Source organism: Pogona vitticeps, chromosome 6 (genome assembly GCF_051106095.1).
Source record: "Pogona vitticeps strain Pit_001003342236 chromosome 6, PviZW2.1, whole genome shotgun sequence".
Lineage (NCBI taxonomy): Eukaryota > Metazoa > Chordata > Lepidosauria > Squamata > Agamidae > Pogona > Pogona vitticeps.
In genome coordinates this window covers 109,511,494-109,531,684 of record NC_135788.1, presented here as the reverse complement: position 1 = coordinate 109,531,684, position 20,191 = coordinate 109,511,494, and the positions used below count along the sequence as shown (strand labels likewise).

Below are 20,191 nucleotides of genomic sequence, written 5' to 3'. Positions count from 1 at the left end.
TAGATAGCTGAAATTCAGCAGGCCACAAACACAAAACATACAGGATTTGCTCTCTAAACATTACCCCCAGCAGTGTTTCGAAGTATAATGGGAAATTTAACTAAGAGTGATGCTTAGTGTCATTCCCTCAATAAGTAGGAAGAAACATGTCTTATTTAAGGTTTATGAAAAGCAAGGTAGTTGCTTTGCCTATAAGAAATGTCCCAAAATCTACGTTACTGTATCACCTTTAAGCAAACCAAAAGGGCACAGTAATAAATCCAAACTTAACAGGCTTGTCTAGCAGGTGGTTCAGTGGTTTTAGATTTCACCTGAAGTTCTTTGGATATTTGCAGAGACCTCTCTGGCCCCATTGGAACTCATGACTAAGATTGTGCAGACATCATATATTAGTTTCTTCGACATTTGACATCTTCCTGTTCCTCCCCATAGTTTTTTACAACATACTGTATTGTCTGATTAAGAATATATGGTCTCAAAGACTTTCATACACTTTATGCCCTTTTGTTTGGCATTAAAAACCTATTACGCTAATATTGATTTTGGAAAATTGCATCATCTGGAGATAAAACCAAGATATAGCTGGACTTTATTTTCAAAACACTGCAGACAGAACCTGAAAATGAATGGATTCCTCCTGCTTGACAGCAAAATCAGCCGTTTTTGTCCCAACACTCCTAGACATAATGTAACATCTATGTAAATCAAACCTGCAATTAATTTCCACATTCCACCAATAGAGTGTGTAAAGTACAGGTACAATCACACACCCACATCTGAAAATAAGGACCTATCCATAATGGAAAATCTGGTGCAGTCTGCTTCATGCTTAAAAGGTTCTTATCTTCAGTGCAATCTATTTTAAGTCTCACTTGAGCAATCCTTCCATCCACACTGGAGATTGTGCTATGAGTCCTCTTTTCCTGTGCTACACATCCACAGAGAGCAAGGCTTACCCATTTTTTTCACATAAGCAGTATTTACTTCTATATTTCTGAATAGAGATAGACAAGGCCCTTCTAGAGACCTACATGTCTGAACTGGGGCACGTGAGAATCTTCCCCTGCCTCCCCAACGTTCTCTTCTAGACAACTCGAATCTGAATTTTTTACAGATTTTATTTACAGACACCTCTTTTTCACAAGAAATGGAAACACACTTAGTAAACCCACTTGCACCTTTTATAAAATTTGCTGCTTTAAGTTCCCAAATATGCATTAATAGGCTAATTTGGCCACAGTCGGGAAAAGTTACTTTCCTGAAATGCAGTTCCTAGAGTAAGTAATTTTTCAATCTGTCATTGACTCTGAGTCAGACCATCAGTCTAGCTAACTTAATATTGCCAAAAGCAATGGGCAGCAACTTTCTATGCGGCAGAGATTGACAAAACACGAAACCTTGCTTTACTGCAGAAGAACCAGCTATTTGACCACTGATCCATGGCACTTTCCACAAGATAGATAAACTAACAGTCTCACTCTGGATAATTTCAGTCAATCACACATAGGAGTAATAAAAGCCTTCTGTGTCTACAGTTGGCTGTAGACTAAAACATCTGTAGCAGAAAAGTCCTGTTCAGTTTGATGTGGACATTCTGGTAGACGACTACAGCTGACTATTGTGCATTGGTGATTTCTGGTCCATTTATGAGATGTCTCTTCCCAACAGATTCAGCCACCATTTGAGCAGGAGGTTCCAGATCATGGTCCCCACTGGCTCCGCAGAATCCTGCTGCTTTTGGATCCTCTTTCACATGGCTCAGTACTCCTGATACATCTTGTTCCGACATGCATCGGCTACAAAAAGGAGAGCCAAGATAAGGAAGCTGAATCCAATCCCGAGGCGAAGTGAGTTCAACATGGTGAAATCAGGACTCTGAAAACAGGAGTCTTCTGAAAAAGAAGAAAGTATATCTATTTTCTTGCTAAATAAAGTACAATATACAGTATTTAGTACATATAACCAAGTACATACTGTATAACCAAGTGAAAAAGAATGAAATGCTTGTATTATCCTTCATATTCCTCAGCACACCAAAGATTAAATGAAAAAGAAAACAGATGAGCGTTTACTTGTATCAGCTCCAGGTAGCTTGACTTGGGCTACCAATCACTGCTTTAAATTACATGTTATTTCCAAATTCAAGACAAGACCCAGTACATATTCTTACTATAATCCATCCACATGGTGGCCGTGTGGACACCAGGCCGTGAAGCAGATCTAATGACTGGGATTTTCTCAAGACTCCTAGTAAGGTGGCTTTTGCAACTGAACTGAAATGTTGATTCCCCCCCCCCCCCCGTTTGACATGGATAACTGAGACACAAGTTTCTATAAACGTTACGCAGGGGCCCTTCCCTGCAATGGGAGGGTCGAACATAGACTTCCTCCCCATGGTGCACTCTATACGTGTTAGAATACATTCAAAATCAGATGAAGACATGCTGCTGAAGCCGTAAGCTTCACAGCATTTTAAAAGAAATGCATTTCATTTACAGTGTTAAACATTTCAGATTTATATTTGACTGTTTCTAAAAACAATATATGATGACCCTCATAAAAAGGTCTCAACTGTACTTTATTTAGCAAGTATGAAGACCTTTCTCCTCAGGCAGGCTTTCCCTTATGACTGGTTAGCCAAGGGGATGTTTTTTTAAATGGATTATTTTATCCTGTTGTTTTACTTGTGTTTTTAATACTGTTCTTGTTATGAGTTTTAATATGACATCTGTTTAATGCTTTTTTTAATATTGTAAGAATGTATTTAGCTTTTAACTTTCTTTTAATAATGTAAGCTGCCTTAGGTCCCTAGGACAAAAGCAGTGTATAAATGTTTTAAATAAATAAATACAATATGTAAAGCCTGCATTGAGTATAACGTCCATCTGCCCAACTTTGGGGATGATGAGAGATGCAGCTCACCCATCGCGGAAAAGTTATGTAACAGTGCAACAAATTTTGTTAGCTGATTATTTGGAAGGCCTTTCTAAAAAAAATACCAACAGTCTAAAGAAAGGGATGCAATTTTCCTTGATTCGCCACTCAGTCATTCATCATGTCAATCATCTGTTCAGCCTCATTAGATCCCTGCTTCTATTCCCACACATCACTCCAGCTGATTTTCTCTTGCTTCCTCCTAGCCTCTCGATTGCCTTTTCCATGAAATCTTTGGCAACAACTCCCCCCACTGCCCTGATGCAGCATCTTCTAACTGGTTCTCTACAGATGTACTGGACTCAAACATGTCTAGATGGAACCAAAATAGGAAGAATTCTCCTACTGTGCTCCTAGATCTGTCTCTCAGCCTGGATTGCTTAGGTTTTGGCAGTGTCCAGAAGTGCATTTCCATGATTAAAACTAGTGTGCCAGCTGTGCCCATTCCTGGAGAGGTTTCATCTGCCCATGGCGAAACATGCCTTAGTTACATCCTGGCTGGATTACTGTTAACACACTGTACGTGGGGTTGTCAATGGAACGTGTCAGGAAACATCAATGGGCCCACAATGCAGCTGACTGAGGATGGTTACAGGGATCACAGAACTCCTCTGTTACAGAAGCTCCACTGGGTGCTAATCTGTTTGGAGGGGAATTTAAAGTACTGATCCTAACCTATAAAGCCCTAAATAGCTTGGGTCCAAGCTATCTCAAGGACATCATCTCCCTCTATGAGCCTTCTCAGACATTAAGATCATCAGGAGAGGCCTTCCTCTCGGTCCCACCACCTTTGCAAGTGTGTTTGGTGGGACACAGGAGAGGGCCTTCTCTGTTGCTCCTCCCACAGGAGGCTAGGCTGGCACCACTTTTTGCTGTCCTTCCACAAGCAGACAAAGACCTTGCCATTCAGCCAGGTTTTCCCTGAGTAACTGGCTTCCTGGGTGGGTTTTTTTCAATAGATTATTATATCTTACTCCTTTGAATGTGTTTTGGTGTTGCTTATGTTTTTAGTATGGTATTTCTTTGATCCTTTTTAGTACTTGTATACTCACAGATGTAAGGAATTAGAAGGAAACTGGGACTTGTAGTCATATAATTTATTTTATTTATTTATTTATTTCATTTCTATCCCGCCTATCTGGACAGATTCGACCACTCTAGGCGGCTTACAATCAGCAGATTGAGTCCATTAGATTCTGGATAGTTTGGATTTAAACCACTGAAATGTTCTCATGGGATTGCTGTTCCAAATTTGCTCTGCCTGCCACCAAGATAAGGAGCAAGGTTTGAGAAGATCAAGAGGGAGACCAAACACCACATTCCTCTTAACTGGGATGAGATAAGACACCGGGAAGATCTCATGTGAAATAGGGGTGGTGAACTGTGTTACGCCCCCATGATCCTAATTGGTTGACAGTTTGGAAGTGTCAGAAAGAAGGTGGTCCAGACATGTAGAAAAATGGTTGTTTCGTGTATGTGGCATGTTGTTGGTGTTGTTGAGGTAATTGAGGAAAGAAGAGAGAGGCTCGTCTTTTTGAAAGAGAAGGGAGGGAGAGATTAGCCCAGCTTCTATAGAATGCTAAAGATGTAGAAAGTGCCAAGATGATTACTTAGCTTAGTTTAGTTGTTATTATTTTAACCTAGGAATAGTAAGCTTATTTGAATCATAGCAACTGATTATGCATTTCCTTTATGCTTTAAAGTTGCAACTGGACTTGAATGAAACTACTTTCTTTTCTTATTAAAGCAATTTTTCTTCAACAAAGGACTTATCTCTTGAACAGCAGGATTGCACCTAAATCCAGTGGAGATTGGAAAGGTCACTAATTGCTATGATAACTAAGAGGTCCTACCTAGTCAGTTTGTTGTGCTGTCTAAGGAAGCACATGGTCAATGGCTTATTGCCTTGTCAGTAGGAAAGAGGCTCTATTTCAGGCTGAGCTTGTCCATAGGGCAAGGACTACACACTTCAGAGGCTAAAGAACTTGCCTCAGGTAAGAAAAGTGGTGGTGGTTTGCTCCTACACTGATTCCTTACCCAAGATCATTTTCTCTTTAGGGAGAAATTATTCTGACAACAGTTAGCTTAAATACTGATTTTAAATGATTAATCTGCCTTGGGTAATCTTAAGAAGAAAGGTGGATTAAAAATATTTTTAAATAAAATATAAATACACGTAGCTGGAATAACTGCATATTCCTACCTTTACTCCAACCTTTTCTGGTTCTCTCTGTAACATATTTCAGACTGTCAGCTCCTCGGGGCTGTGCCCAATACTAAGTACTCCATAAAGCAGTTTCTACTACTAATAATTATTGTCTCATTATCCAGTTCCCTACATTTCTCTTTAGGCTCACCTTGTGTCCACACCTCAGTGTGATTGAGTTGGTTCTGCTCATACTGGCAGATTAGCTTTCCCCGTGTGATGTTGAAGGCCCCTTCTGACAGGTTGAAGCTTGCCATCCTCCCATCTTGCCAAACTCTGGTTTCAGCAATGAGCTGGCCATTTTGGAAAAGATAGAACCAGCCTTCAGCACGGGAAGGAAATGTGCAGTTTACTTGATATCTCCCTGCTGAGTCCACCAACACCTCCTCGTAACTGGGGACTTCAGTGGTATCTGGAAAAAAATCAAGAGAAGAGTCGAGAAAAGAAAAAAAGAAAAAAATTGCAGCTCAAGAATCTCACAGTGTGCCAGATTTATTTTTTTCCCAAAGCAAAGTCTGTCATCCCCATAACTATAGATATGCATCTTAAAAACAAAGAAACTATAGCACAGGTAATTTTAAGGTGACTTCCTATCATTTAAACTCGTTGGCTGAGTAGCAAAGCACCAAAGCACCTTTACTCCCACAAAGGGCCAACAGCAGGGCAAGTAAGGGAATGGCTACGTGGGCATTTCCTCTGCTGTTTGTGCTATGTTCCTCATTATTCCTTTCAATATTTATTCTGTCGATTACACAACATTAGTGCTAATTGTGAGTAGATCCAATCTTCTGGCATGAATATTCAGTATATTTTGTTGGACCAGTAAAGCTTATTTTTTGTTTTGTTTTAATTTTGTTTTTGTTTTGTTTTTGTTTTGAGCAGTGTTTCCAGCCATATTATTTTCTTCTTGCTTTTGGCTTGTGTGATTGCCTACATTGGTCCTTTAGAGCACTGGTTCTTAACCTTTGTTACCCAGATGTTTTTGGACTGCAACTCCCAGAAGCCTTCACCATCAGCTCTGCTGGCTGGGGTTTCTGGGAGTTGCAGTTCAAAAACACCTGAGTAACAAAGGTTAAGAACCACTGCTTTAGAGCAGCAGCTGCCCTGATGATGTACAGTGTGGTGTATGGTGTGGGAGTGAGCCCTACTCCTTTTGGTTACCTTCTTCTCAGTTTCCATGAACAAGACAGACCATGTGACATATACAGTCATCCAAAAAAAAAAAAAAAAAAAAAAAAGAGGAGCAGTCGAAGGGCTCAAGAGAAACAACAAAGGGACGGCCGGTTTTCTCCCACCAGCACCTGCTGTTTGAGGTGCTTGGCTCACTTTGTCTAATGGAAGGGTGACTCTATACCTCCTATGCATTTTCTCACCAATGACTATCAGCTGTACTGAGTTGCTGGCATTTGACCAGATGATGGGTTCAGTGATGCTGTGGTAATAGCAGGTATATCGGCCTGTATCAGCCGCGGTGACATTCCTCAGGGAGAATTCAGCAATGCAGGAGTCCTCCTCAGGGGTGACTTCAATCCGAAACTCCCTGGCTTGGTAAAGGACAAAGCTTATGCCTGCAAATGAAGCCCAGCAACGGATAGTCCAGTCTTGTCCTGCAACGACTTTGGTACTGGGACTCACAGCAATGGATGGCTTGGGGTAATGGTCTGAGGGAAGGAGAGAAAAGCCGATTTACCTCAAGCCTTGTTTTCTTGCAGCTCATAAGGGTTATTATTATTATTATTGCACTAGTAACAGTAATATTTATGTTTAGCTTCCCCTTACCCACCAACAGCATTAAGAGCTGACTTAAAAGAATATAGCAAAACAGTCACAAAAGTTAGTACACCCTGCAGAAAATTAAATTACTAGCCTTTTATAAAGCTTGTAGTTTGTAGCCTTTGTTTCCATGCTTGACATTGACACAGAGAAAGGAAACTTAGAAACCCATGGTTCTAGGTTCTAAGCAGATTATCTTTGAAAAATTCCTTCTGCTATGAGGATATAAAACCAATGCTCTAATCTACCTCCCATTAATATATTTTTTTCACCACTTACAAAAAAATTAGACTGTCAAAGTATCTGGTCTGATTCTCTTGGGAGAGGGGTACGGAAAGTGTGATCTTATCATGAGTCCCAGACAACACAGCCGATGGTTTGAGATTACAGGAGCTGCAATGCAGTAGTATCTGGAAGGCAACGTTTTCCCCTAACCATGCCGTGGGAGTCGGCTCCATAACCCTGACTACATAGCCCAAAATGCTTTCTTGGAGGTAGGAGCAAGGCATCTGACTCTATCTGGTCCCCCCTCTGCAAGAAGGAAAGATCAGGCAGTAACCCTCAATAACCACGCTGACTGGGGGATTCTGGGAGATGAAGTCCACACATTTTTCAAGACCTCACTAAATCCCTCCTGGTTTTTCAGATGCAGTGCACCGTACAGTTCATGAACTTGTTTACTTGGAAGTAAGCCCCTGTAATATAAATAGTTAAATTTGAGATCTTGGCCCACTTTTCATTTGGTTCTTCTAATATTCCAGTAACTTGACTCTAAACCAAAATGGGCTGAAATGATAATGGCCCCCGTCTCAGGGTGTCAGTTCTTCATAATCATAAAGCCCTATTTCCATACTAGTGGCCCCACTGATTCTACACCAGCCCTCCTTCTCTGCACCACCAGAATAATTTCTGCCCTTACGAGGCCAAGATGTGGCCAATACTCACCCTTAGTGATGTTTACAGGGCTGCTGAGTGGGGACTGAATAGCTTTGCCTCCTTCCCACATCTCATAGCTGCAGCGGAACTGCTCACTGGGACTAATGGTGTGTACTGCAAAAACAACTTCAGATTCTGTGGGTAAGGCTTTCTTTTCAGCCACGGGCTCCTGGCCACTACCCTGGTACAGGAAGAACAGGCTTCCCATATACTCCCCCGAAGTGGTACATTGGAGGAAATGCTTCCCTTCTGCATCTGCAACCTGATGCCAGTAGATGGATGGCTTTGGCAGGGCTAGAAAAGAAAGAGAAACTAAAGCTCAAACTGGACCATACATTTAGCATGCTTTAGAAAGAACTGCTCCTCCAACTGGCAATTGATGTTTATCAGATCACAATAATTTTCCTCACCTATGTATTTTGCATTTAGTATGATTTGTTCTGTAATTGGGTTTTGGAAGGTAAACATGGGCTTTATTTGGAAGTGTTATTGTGACAGCATATATCCTTAGGAAGTCTCTTGTCAGAGGGAAAACATTAATCAGAGGTATGCTGTCCTTAAATTCAAGTTTGACTGGTGTTCTGACTGAGGAATCCACACTGTCTGTTTTCCAACTCCTCTCACCATGTGCAAACAAAATAACCTTTAACCTACACATGCTGTATTCAAAATTTTATAAAGCTTTTTGTTACTAGATACCCTGAAGCACTACACTTGTGAGGTATGTTAATCCATTTCTTAATGTTTTCTGATAGATATCTTTATCATCTAGCAATTGAAGTCACTATTAACCTGATCCTTAGATTGGATGTGGCAGTGACTGAATCCGGCGTGAATAAATACATTAAATAAAAGTTTTGCATACACAGAATGCGTTCTGCCATGGCGTTAAGGTTGCATTCCCTTGTGATTTATTACAGGCTCTTCCATTCTTTTTCCTAGTTAAAACTGGATTCCAGTCATGGCCCACCCAAGGCATTTTGCTGCCTGAGGTGATCTGCAAATTTTCTAACCCTCAGCCATGGTGCCCAAAGGCAGCCTCAGTTATTTGGGCAATGTAAGGAGAGCTTTCCTCCCCTTTTGTCGGGTAGTAAAAGTGCAGTACTAAATGAAATAATTATGAAGAAACTGACTTTCTAAGACACCCCAAATCAGCTACCTGAGCTTGAGAGATCCTGCCTTAATGTTTTACCATATGTACAATAAATGTCCCCAGATGGAACAGCTAGGAGATACTACCCATGTGGGACTCTTGCACACTGTGGAAATTTACATTAAATTACAGGTATAATTTCAAGGCCCCCAAATATTTTTGTTACCCATAGAACTACAAGAGGCAAGTAAGAAAGAAATAAGTATCCAATAACTACAGCCTAAAGGATACTGATGCTGGTGAAAGACGACTGAAGATGACTTCCAGATTGGAAAACCGGACTGTGCTTAAGTTCTGAAGATGAAGCATCACCCAAAGGAAAGGAATTTTCATATTCCCAGAGCTGAGAAATTTTTAGATCCTTTCATTAGTTGAGGATTATTTCTCCCCCTCTAATCACAAGCCATCTATAATGTCTGGCTTTGCCCTTATTGTTGTGAGTTTTAAAAGTAACTCTTAATTTCTTTGTTACTCAAAACAATCAAAATAGTTTATTTTAGTTACTTTTAAAAGTGCAGAATGTTGCACCACATTGGTAGAATAAAATACATTGAGATAGTGAGGTCCCTTGTAACTACAAAAATAACTAAATCAGGTATAGTTCCACCACAAAGGGATATTTATTCCTCATTAAATTACAATTATAATTTGACCTGAGATTTTGGAGAGAAAAGGGGGATATTTCAGTTATGACTTAGTTATTGGGGCGCGGGGGGGGGAGGGAAGAAAAGAACCAGTTACAAGCAACTCCTTATCTGTGATGGAGTTACTTCTAATCACAGCAAGCCAAACAATACTTACTGATAGTAAGAAGTAAGATGGGGAAAGGAACAGGCATCCCGAGAAGACACAGAAATCTACAGCTGAGTAACACCTCAATGTAAAGCCTTCAAAAGATAATAATCTGACAACCAAAGACTCCTAGTATACATGATCTCCTCAGGAAATGATGACACATCATCAGTCATAATGGTGAGAATGTGTGTATGGAGAAGGAAAGATCACTTCCTTTTCTGACAAAGGCTGGAATAAATTAATTCTGATTTGAGATGGTCCGTGTCACTTGAAAGACATCGAAGCCGTTTAACAATATGAGTCTTTAAAGTGAGCAGGTGAATCTGTGAGCAGAATACCATAGTATGCAGTGGGTTTTTTAAAGTTTTACATGCCCCTTGAGGCTAAGAATCCCCCTTTCCTTCTTATATATGGATTTCTTTCCTATTCTTCTGAGGCAAATAGGGGGCCACAAGCAGGGACCAGATTTTCACATTTTAATTTTTTCATTGTTCAGCTAAATAGTATATGACAGATCTTTCCAGTTCAAGAGCAACCTGCTTCTCAGGACCAGACAACCCTCGGGGAATGGCAACTGTGTGTTTCCAGAAAGACTAGATTCATTGTTATTCGTAATATTGGTTGGACTGAGTGGACGTTGGTCTAATTCCATGGCCGGGCCAGCCCTACCATTAGACAGAATGAGGAAGTCATCCCCTAGCAGATGTCTGGGAGTCATGAAACAGCAGACAATGTTTAGTTATTTAATTTTTTTACTATAAATTTATTATCAGGGATAGTGAAAGATGAGATTGTAGGGTTTAATGGCTTATATGGCAAAACAACCTGTTGGTTTTGTGGACCTTTTGGGGGTGGGGGGTTGTTACTATTTGCTGTTCTACCTCAGGGACCAAAAAACTCTTATCCCAGTCTTGTCCTTCATTAGGGAAAGCCAAAGCTCATTGAAAGAACACACAATTTGAGTGGAGGGGGTCTCGGGTTCAAATCCTGCCATCTCAATTGTAAAGGATTAGGTAGCAGTTGATGGGCCCAAGATTTTGAAGAGTTACTGCCAATCAGAGAAGACTATACAGGGTTCATAGACCAACAAGCTGATCTGGTATAACTTAGAAGTGCTAATTTTTGGACTACAATGTCCAGGATTTCCTGGGCAGCATAATAAATTATCATAGTGGGATTCTGGAAGTTGTAATTTGAAAAATATTTTTTCCAAGTTTATCAGGCAAAAACAAAACAAAAATTAAAAAAGAACAATTTGTGGCACCTTAAAGACTAATTGCAATATTTTAATATGACCTTCTGTGGGTAAGTCTAGTAAAAGGTAAAGGTTCCCCTTGACAATTTTTGTCCAGTCGTGTCCGACTCTAGGGGGCGGCGCTCATCCCACTCTTCAAGCCATAGAGCCCGCGTTTGTCCGAAGACAATCTTTCCGTGGTCACATGGCCAGTGTGATTTAGACACGGAACGCTGTTTACCTTCCCACCGAGATGGTACCTATTTATCTACTTGCATTCGCATGCTTTCGAACCACTAGGTTGGCGGGAGCTGGGACAGGCGACGGGAGCTCACTCCGTCACGTGGATTCGATCTTACAACTGCTTGGTCTTCTGACCCTGCAGCACAGGCTTCTGCGACGTGGACTTTTTGAAGTTTGAGATATAAGGCAGCTTCCCAACAAGGTAATGCTAATGTACAGAACTGTCAATAAATTACTTCATTTTCTGGATGTGTTCACACAGAATTGTAGCAACACTATTCCTTCTGTTCTCAGTGTAAGATTACGAGAGTTATGCCTCCTATAGGTGAAACAGCACCATCCGTGTACAAAAGGGAAAGGTTGTCAAGCTTGGAGTGCCCCAAATATCTATTTTAAAAGTTTATCTGGATAAAACAGATAAACAAGGTTTTAAATTGCTTAACGCCCACAGACACCAGGCAATGCAATATCCCTGAGAAAGGCATGGCTGAATAACTGAAACAATAAATAGGAGAAGCATACGCTGTAATATTTTGTCGCAGGGACCCACTCATGTAGATGTTATCCCCATTTTACAGATATGGAAACTGAGGTAAACGTGAGACAGAACAATTCCAGGGTTACTCCTTTCAGAAATTAACTGGACCTTGTTTGTTGCCAAACAAAAAGAAATATGGGAAGCTGAACGTGATATTATGCTAAAAACTGGCGTCTTGATTGAGCAAGATTGAGAACTTCCTCCTCTAAGATCCAGAAAGTCCCTGATGATTCAAAGGACACAGCTGTGGGTATGTGAGCAAAATATGAGCATGTCTGTTTCTTTCTTCTGCTGGACCTGCAAAGAAAGTGGGCTTAGTGGTTAACTCCAGAGCAACAAAGAGAGAAGTTTATTTTGAGAAAGGAACAACCACAACTGAGGTCTTGTCTAAACTCTCTTCCATAACCTAGTGTCCTCCATTAGTATCTGCATACATACTGTTTTTAGCTTTAAATATTGTCTTGATGTAAGCTGCCTTGGATCCTTTTTAAGGAAGACGGACAGGGTAAACAAACGTACGTGTTGGCCTACAAACAGGGCTCAGGACTTTTTAAACAAAGAAACCAGCAGTATTATTGTTGGCAGCCATAATCTTGGTGTGTTCAGTATTATTAACAGGCTGGGTTGTCCTCAGTGGCATGACAGAAAAAAAAATCAGAGTTTCCTCTGTTAGTCAATTCTGATTTTGTAGCTTGTGAATAGCTATAAAAATACAAAAGCAAAAATCTCCCTTTGCCCTTTAGGATTGAAAAGACAGTGGCATAAAACCTGAAAACTGCCTCCAAAATACAGTACCTCTAAAAGCAAATGTTGAAAATAACTAGGAAATGTGGCTCATTAAACTTAAGAAATAACTTGGTAATACTTGTTCATTACTTTTATTGTAACTTTATAATTACACATCACACTGCATGTTACCCAAAAAGCAATCAGTTGCAATCGACAATGTTAGTTGTAACAGTTATTTCCAGGCTCTAACTACAACTGACACTACCATTATTTTATTATCTGACTAGTTTTTCATTTATATTCGTTTTTCTCCAATAAGCTAAATGAGTACACGGCACTATTCCTTTACCTCCACAACAAACCATATCAGTAGGCTTGACTGAGAAAGTATGGCCACCCTTACTAAACTTGCAACTCAATGGAAGGAAGGTGGGATACCATAAAAAATTACTAGGCCAATTGGTTTCCATACATGGAAGGAGCCTCATCTTGTCCTTTGCCTCAGGTAGCAAATTGTCTTGGGTTGCTTGTGATGGCCCATGTTTCCAAAGGATTTCCCTAATTAAAACAAAATTGGGAGACAGATAGCTCAGAGGTTTAAGTGGGTCGAGAGTTCAATTCCCCACTGTGCCTCCTTAACTAGACTCTAAGTTCCATAGGCTCCCTTCCAGCTCTGCAGTTCTAAAATGATGATGATTCCTTGATGTAAGTACTGTATGATTAGGATTAAATTAAACAAACTTGACATATATGTATACAAACACATTATATTTACCTGTACCTGTAATTTTTTACTTGGCCCAAATGATGGCCGTAGATGGGAATTCTGTGTATCTGTTGTTTAGTATTACAGTACTTACATCTCGTATTGCTCGCTGATTTCCAGGAGTGAAATATTTTTCAATTTAATAGTCACATCAAACCTTCTCTTCCATTGAAAGACACATTCTGGTACTGTACGTTCTGGATGATGCAATCACGTCAGAGGATAGAGGAAAGACAAAACACTCAGGTCCATGTGTGAATGCATTAAGAATAGCAATGAAGAAAAGCTGAAAGGGAAAAACAAGGTAAAAGTGTTCTCTTTAGCCTATGAAGTAAAGCGTGGTTAATTTCTTTCCCCACGTTACTGTTGGATATATTGCAACCTGCACATGATGCCTTTGAGAGGTTTAAACTGGGAGGGAATTTTCTTGACTGAGGTTGAATATCAGTCAATTTTGTAGCAGTAAATAGTTCTTTCTCTCCCTTAGATTATGTTTCCTTCCTTTTTTTCCAGTTAGGTACCTGTCAGTGTTGGCAACAGAATCTGTCAGAAGTACTGTAGATTGTTAAAATTATGTGTTCTGTCAGCTAGTTAATCAGTTAAACTCAGCAGTATAAGAAGTTAATATCTTTACACAATATGTTTGTTCCTCTTTATGAAGAACTGTAAACAAGTGGAAACATGTTATTTTTCCCCCATTACCAGAATCTCCAAGTATTGAGACAATAAGTGCCAGTTGAGGTGAACTAACAAATAAGGGCGGTTCTACTGAGGGAAGCCAATCTGCTCTATAGGCTCCTTCCAGAACCATTTTATCTGCTGCCTAATTAGTAGAAAATAAGTTTATTTTTCTTTAAGCTACACTCAATTTCCTCACAGGAAGGCCATTAAACCCCCTGGAGTGAGGCCTGAAATCCATTATCTGGAAACGAATCTACCTACAAGGTTGCAGACTCTGTCCTGAACAATACCTGATCTTGATTTCTTTGCTTCCCCGCCCTTCTCCAACTGAAATGCCTAGCCTGATGGGGAGTCCTGGGACAGCTCGAAAACCACCCCCTTTGTGAGATTTTAATGGTCTAATAAAAGGATCGCCCATTATTGCTTTTCGATTTCCGATTGTTGTAACTAATATGCAATACAAAAGGCCGATGTGAGTGAGTTAGATTGCAACAAATCCGCCAAGCCTCGCAGGAGAAAAACGGGCTGGAAAATCCTGAAGCCCATAAAGTGAAGAGCAGAAGGGGGAAAACTTCGATAGGAAAACATTCCCCATTAAAAGTATTTAAAAAACGGAAGGGGGGGGCGCGGTGACATAAGGCAGCGAGACTGCGCAAGAGACTAAAAGGCTGTGAAACTACTGTTCCCAGAATGCATGGCACCCTCTTTACCTTGATTGCAAGATGTCGGCGTTCCGCAGTAAGTGAAGGGGGTTACATAGCCGTATTTGTTTTGTGTGTGTGTGGGGGGGGGGGGGGAATGCATATTTTCCAGTCATAGTCTATGAAGAAAGATTGTGGACATCCAGGGTTGTGGGGAGGGGGTTTCTGTGTCATCGAGGATTTGTTTCAGATGAAGGAAAGATGGACAGGGACGCCAACAAGATGACCTCGGAATACTTGAGTGAAGAAAATATGTTGGACCCTAGTTGGGTTTAGATTTGTGTTGCGTGTGAATGACGTGCACGGAGTGTTCGTGCTTGGGAGAGGTCCGATGTATGCACCGTGTGGTTTTCCAGTTCTCCATGATCCGCTCGAGCATATACTGTATCCGCTGGATCTTAAGCACAACTTGGAGGAGTTACATATATTAAGTAATACGTTAGACTAAATATTGTAAATTATATGTGGGAGCTATTCGACTATAGCTCTCAGAATCCTCTGGACAGCATGGCTGCTGGTTCCTAGGAAATGCAACCCAGATTAGTTAGAACTGGAGGAGTTGCGGGAGTCACAAAAAAGTAACTTTTCCAAGCTGTAACCCTGACTGCTGTTTCCAACATAAAGAACAAGTATAATTTGACTTTATTATTATTATAATGTTAGGTCAAGTCACCTCCGACTTATGGTGGACTCTATAAATTAATGACCTCCAAAAACATCCTGCCCTCAGCCAGCCCTTCTCAGCGCTTGCAAACTCAAGCACATTGCTTCCTTTATGGAGCTAATCCCATATTTAGTATACCTTTTTTCCTCCAGTCTTCAACATTTCCACATATTGTCATTACCAGCTAGTCTTGTTTTGCTGTGATAGGAAAAACAAAGTACAACAGCCTCAGTTTTGTAAATTTTTTTTGTAAAAATTGCCTCTTGTATAATTTTACTGTACAAACACACTTGTTTGTGTTTCTGGCAATCCGGGGTATCTGCAAACGTCTGCTCCAGTACTGTAAGCCTAATGAATCAATCTTTTCACAGTCTTTCAACATCCAGATTTCACATCCATATATAGCAAATACTGTAGGAATACGGTATTGTGGTCTTCGTCTCCAGTCACACATCTCCACATTTGATCTTTTCAGATTCCTTCATCACTACCCTTCCAAGGCCCAGTCTTCTTCTGATTTGGCCGTATTTTTATTTAGATTTTTTTATTGAATTGAAGTATACGTAAAACAATACCCTTATATTGCCACGAAAGAGAGGAAGTGTTTTTAGTGGAGAGCTCTCCACATACTGCTGTGCAGGTGAGTGGTACTATTGCCCACAACAGAAGGTGAAATGAAACTGATGAAAGATGCTACAATGCCCTTTATTGCTGTGTTGACTTATGTCTTCCTCAGACACACAATCCAGTGCCAGAGAGTGAACCATTTAAAACATCTCTACGGTATTAAACATGTTTGTTTCGTCTTATCCACATTACAGGAGCCGGTGAATATGTGAAAAATGCATGGGCAAAGGAACCTGCGCTTGTGGCCTCTTTCGGCATTTCTATTCTATGTGAGTTTATCTTGTGTTTGCTTGCAGCTGAGGAATTCTTATTTTATTAATATTCTGTAGTATTAAATCTGGAAGTGCAGGTGTACATAATGGCAGTCCCTATAGCCAGCCAGACCCTGCTTATAAGAAGAATCCCCAAATGCAGGATGCTGAAGTCGTCCATAGAGAAGCAGGTCTTTTATAAAGTGTATAGATGGAATCCTGTTGGGGTCTGCATAACTTGCAGTGACTAATTTCAGTTGGTTGATGAGCAGCTGGGGATATGTTGATTGTACAGAGGAGAGTCAGGCATTGATACCAAGGTGTACCTTGCCACCTTGTCAAATAGCTGACACAGATTATTCATACCTTATGTGGACAATGCGTGGTTCAGACTAATGGTTCTTAATTACCCATCCAAGACAAAACTAGCCTTGAATACATTCTCTCACAGCGGGGAGAGTTTGAAGCAACCTACACTGTGCATACAGTTCCTGAGAAAATCCCACTTTTCTGCCAGTTTCTGCAGGGACAGCAGTTAAACTCAGAAGAAACGGGGAAACCTAAGGAGGGGTGGTGGCAGATGATGCCATATTTCCTGCTATTCAGAAAGTGCCAGGGCTTTGACCACACCAGTGATATTCTGTCTCCAATTACGGTTGGGATGGAGTCCTATCTGAAACACTGGAGTGCTACTGTTAAAAAATAAGAGGGCATTAAGCCAATGTACCAATTACCTTTAACAGGTTTCCTATATTTCTAGTTGATCAACATGGAATGTATGTTTAATTCCTTTCCAGTGCATGCCTCTGTTTCTCTTTCCTGCTTTCAGGTTGCATAGCACCTCTAATCAGTCCCTGGACTAAATATACCAAAATGATTGCCGAAGTGGTACCATATACATATCCAGGTATAAACACATCCACAAATTCTTACCATTTTAGTTCTTGTTGTAGGGCAGCGGTCCCAAACCTTTTTAGCCCTGCATACCAGCTGGAGAAGACGGGCACCCCCCTGCGCGCGCATGTGCGAAAGAGCACACACTCATGCACAAAGGAGCAGGGGAGTGCACATGCTCATGCGGGTGTGCTCTCACACAGGTGCAAATGGACTGTGCAGGGGCTAGTGGGGGTGGGAGGTCTGTCTCCACAGCCTGGTCTGGCTCAGGCCACGGACTGGGGGTTGGGGACCTCTGTTGTAAGGGATAGCAGGGAAATGACAAGACTTTTTTTTCCTGCCAGTGTCTTTAATACTGATGGACAGATATTTAGTCATACAGCAAAACCTTTTTGGGAGGAAGTTAGCTGAATAACTATTAAACAGGGAAGGAGGGGGTTTGTCGTTGAAGGTTGCTTCTTTATATCAGTGGCCCCCAACCTTTTCTGAATTGCAGACCAGTTTTGGGGAGGTCCGTGCACAGGGGGCAGGGCACCCCCTGCATTCGTGTGCATGCACGGAGAGGAGGGGTGCACTTGCAGGTGTGCGTGCGGGGGGCAGGAGATCTGTCTCTGTGGCCCGCTCCTGCCATGGCTGGGGACTGGGGGTTCGGGACCCCTGCTTTACAATGATGAAACTTTTCTCTGTGGGAAAAGTTGGCATCTTTAAGCAATTGTATTACAAGGAAAAACAGATGGGTACGGTTTCCCTAACAGTACTTCTCTATGCCATAGATTTTTAAAATGTATTATTCAGTACCATTTGCATCAGCCACACAGCTATTAAGGAGGCAGAGCTTTTGTCAGAGAGAAGCCCATCCACTAGTGCTGTGCATGCTTCTAGAGCAGTGGTTCCCAACCTGTTTTCACTTGTGTATCGCTTGGCAGCCTATAAATTGTATCCTTCTTGTACAATTGCTGTTATTTCAAATTTGTGTTGCAACTGTAAATTAATAGCACAGTAATGGGATTTTAAAAACTGGAGTAATGTGATGAGGTAGTGCATACACACACACAATGCCCAAGATACAATGAATTGATAAACATAGATTAAGCCGCCCAGAGACCTTTGGGTAGTGTAGGTGGCATATAAATTAATTAATTAATTAATTAATTAATAATAATTACAATAAAAAAATTAGAGAAGGCCCAGAACTCTAATTGAACATTGCTCATGGGAGTGACTGAGGTGCCCACTTATATATTCACCAGTATTGATGCAAGAACACTCATATGTTCATGAAGTGGAGAATGAAAGCCGAGTCTGTGAGGGGCATGCTGTTAAGCATGTGCGCTGCAGTGATGTGTTTGCAACATGTGGCTTGAGGGCAATTCCGCATTATTTGCCAAAGTGAGGGAATAGGGCTTTTCTGGTGGTTAACAAAGAAACTTGCTTTGCCATTTGTTACAGTGTTCAGTTTCACAATTCTATCTTTTCTTACACTAGTGCTATATGCACTTTTTTTTCTGCCATTACTCAATTTTTTTATGTACAGTGGTGCCTCGCTTAGCGAGCGCACCGTATAACGAAGAATCCGTATAGCGATCCCTTTTTGGGGATCGCTATACGGAGCTGCCCCAATCGCCGCACTTGCTTTGCGACGATTGGGGCGTCCAGCGGCCATTTTGGAGCCGCCAAACAACTGTTCGGCGGCTCCAAAATGGCCGCCGGACCAGCGAAAACATCGCTGGAGGGGTAAGTTTTGGCGCCTATTGGAACGCATTAAACTAAGTTTAATGTGTTCCAATACGCTTTTCCTGCCCCGTACAGCGATGTTTTCGCATAGCGAAGGTTAATCCGGAACGGATTAACCTCGCTATGCAGGGCACCACTGTACTCCTAAATGTCCTGGTTTGTATCCTTGGGGCTACACTTACCTCAGGTTGGGAATCACTGCTCTAGAGAGTCAGACAGAGAGCTAGTGCAGGCAGAGTAGCATTCATTCAACTTCATGGGCTGATGTACTTGTACCATGTTGTGTGGAGAAAAATGGTATGTTACATCCTACCCTACCATAAATAATTGTTTTAAAGCTGTAACCGGAAATGGATGGGCATCCTCTTACTTGGCTGCCCCTTTCTTTCCATCCCTCAACAGTTCCAGTTCGAGATGATGGAAATATGCCAGATATTCCTGCCCACCCCTGCGACAAGGAAGGGCCAAGCCTTGAGTGGCTGAAGACGTTTTGAGACATACCACTTTTGAAGCAGCCCAGAACGCTCAGTTAAAGGGACAGTGAGGACTCTATAAAGCTACCTGCCCTTTCTTGTATACCTGTTAGAATTTCAAGATATAATAAATTTTCTGTTAAATTAAAGGGTGGACTTTGCAACCTTTGTGTAGCCTTTTACCCTCCAGCTGTTCTGGATTTCAATTCCCAGAGCCTGTTCCCACCTCACTGTAAGCAATTATAGTTGCCCAAATCATCTTGCAAGTCCATGGTTCCCCATCGCAAGGACTCTTTCCAGATTTGAGGGTGGGGGGAATACAAAACAGTTTCCTACCAGCCCCATTATTGCTAAAGGTGTTAAGCAACACCTGATATCTGTTTGTCCTTCAAGGGCTCTTAGGAATGGTCATTTTGCTGAGAGGAATTACAGAGTCTTATGCCATTCCAAGCATTTTTCCAATATTGTGCTTCCCACGATTCTTAGAGGGAAGACGTTGGAATAGGCCAGTGATTCTTAACCTTTTTGAAAGAAACGCCCCCTTGAGCCATTGAGGAAGTTATCATCGCCCCCCTCCCCGTGGTGATGATATCTTATTTATTTATTTAAGACACTTAAATCCAATGACCCCTGAAAACAAAATTAAATTCTAAGAAAATGAAACGCCCCCCAAAAATTAACATTTAATGATTTAGTTGCAAGTGAATTTTAAGACGCAAAAAGAAATATAAAAAGGGCATAAAAACAAATGCAGGAACTAAAAATTTCAAGACAAAAAGTCTGAAACTACATTAAAATTGGAGTAAAATATATATTCATGCACACTGTAAAAAGGCTGCAGCCATCTTCACAAGTTTGG

General features: G+C 41.1%; 2 protein-coding genes across 3 annotated transcripts; one reads left to right on the top strand and one right to left on the bottom strand.

Annotated features, from left to right (window-relative positions):
- Window positions 1-721: 721 nt before the first annotated feature.
- On the bottom strand, window positions 722-11,039 carry LOC110081792 (T-cell-interacting, activating receptor on myeloid cells protein 1). Of its 2 annotated transcripts, none has more exons than XM_020798798.3 (5): window positions 9,804-11,039; window positions 7,859-8,143; window positions 6,514-6,801; window positions 5,292-5,552; window positions 722-1,892 (listed from the first exon to the last, which is right to left on the bottom strand). In XM_020798798.3, the coding sequence occupies exons 1-5, from the start codon at window positions 9,838-9,840 to the stop codon at window positions 1,759-1,761; spliced, it is 1,005 nt and encodes a 334-aa protein (XP_020654457.3). In that variant the 5' UTR covers window positions 9,841-11,039; the 3' UTR covers window positions 722-1,758. The 2 variants fall into 2 exon arrangements, with proteins under 2 accessions (XP_020654457.3, XP_020654458.3); XM_020798799.3 differs by having other exon boundaries at window positions 1,627-1,889.
- Window positions 11,040-14,417: 3,378 nt separating this feature from the next.
- NDUFA3 (NADH:ubiquinone oxidoreductase subunit A3) lies at window positions 14,418-19,481 on the top strand. Its single transcript, XM_020798789.3, has 4 exons — window positions 14,418-14,726; window positions 16,175-16,249; window positions 17,061-17,138; window positions 19,262-19,481. The coding sequence occupies exons 1-4, from the start codon at window positions 14,711-14,713 to the stop codon at window positions 19,351-19,353; spliced, it is 261 nt and encodes an 86-aa protein (XP_020654448.1). The 5' UTR covers window positions 14,418-14,710; the 3' UTR covers window positions 19,354-19,481.
- Window positions 19,482-20,191: the final 710 nt, after the last annotated feature.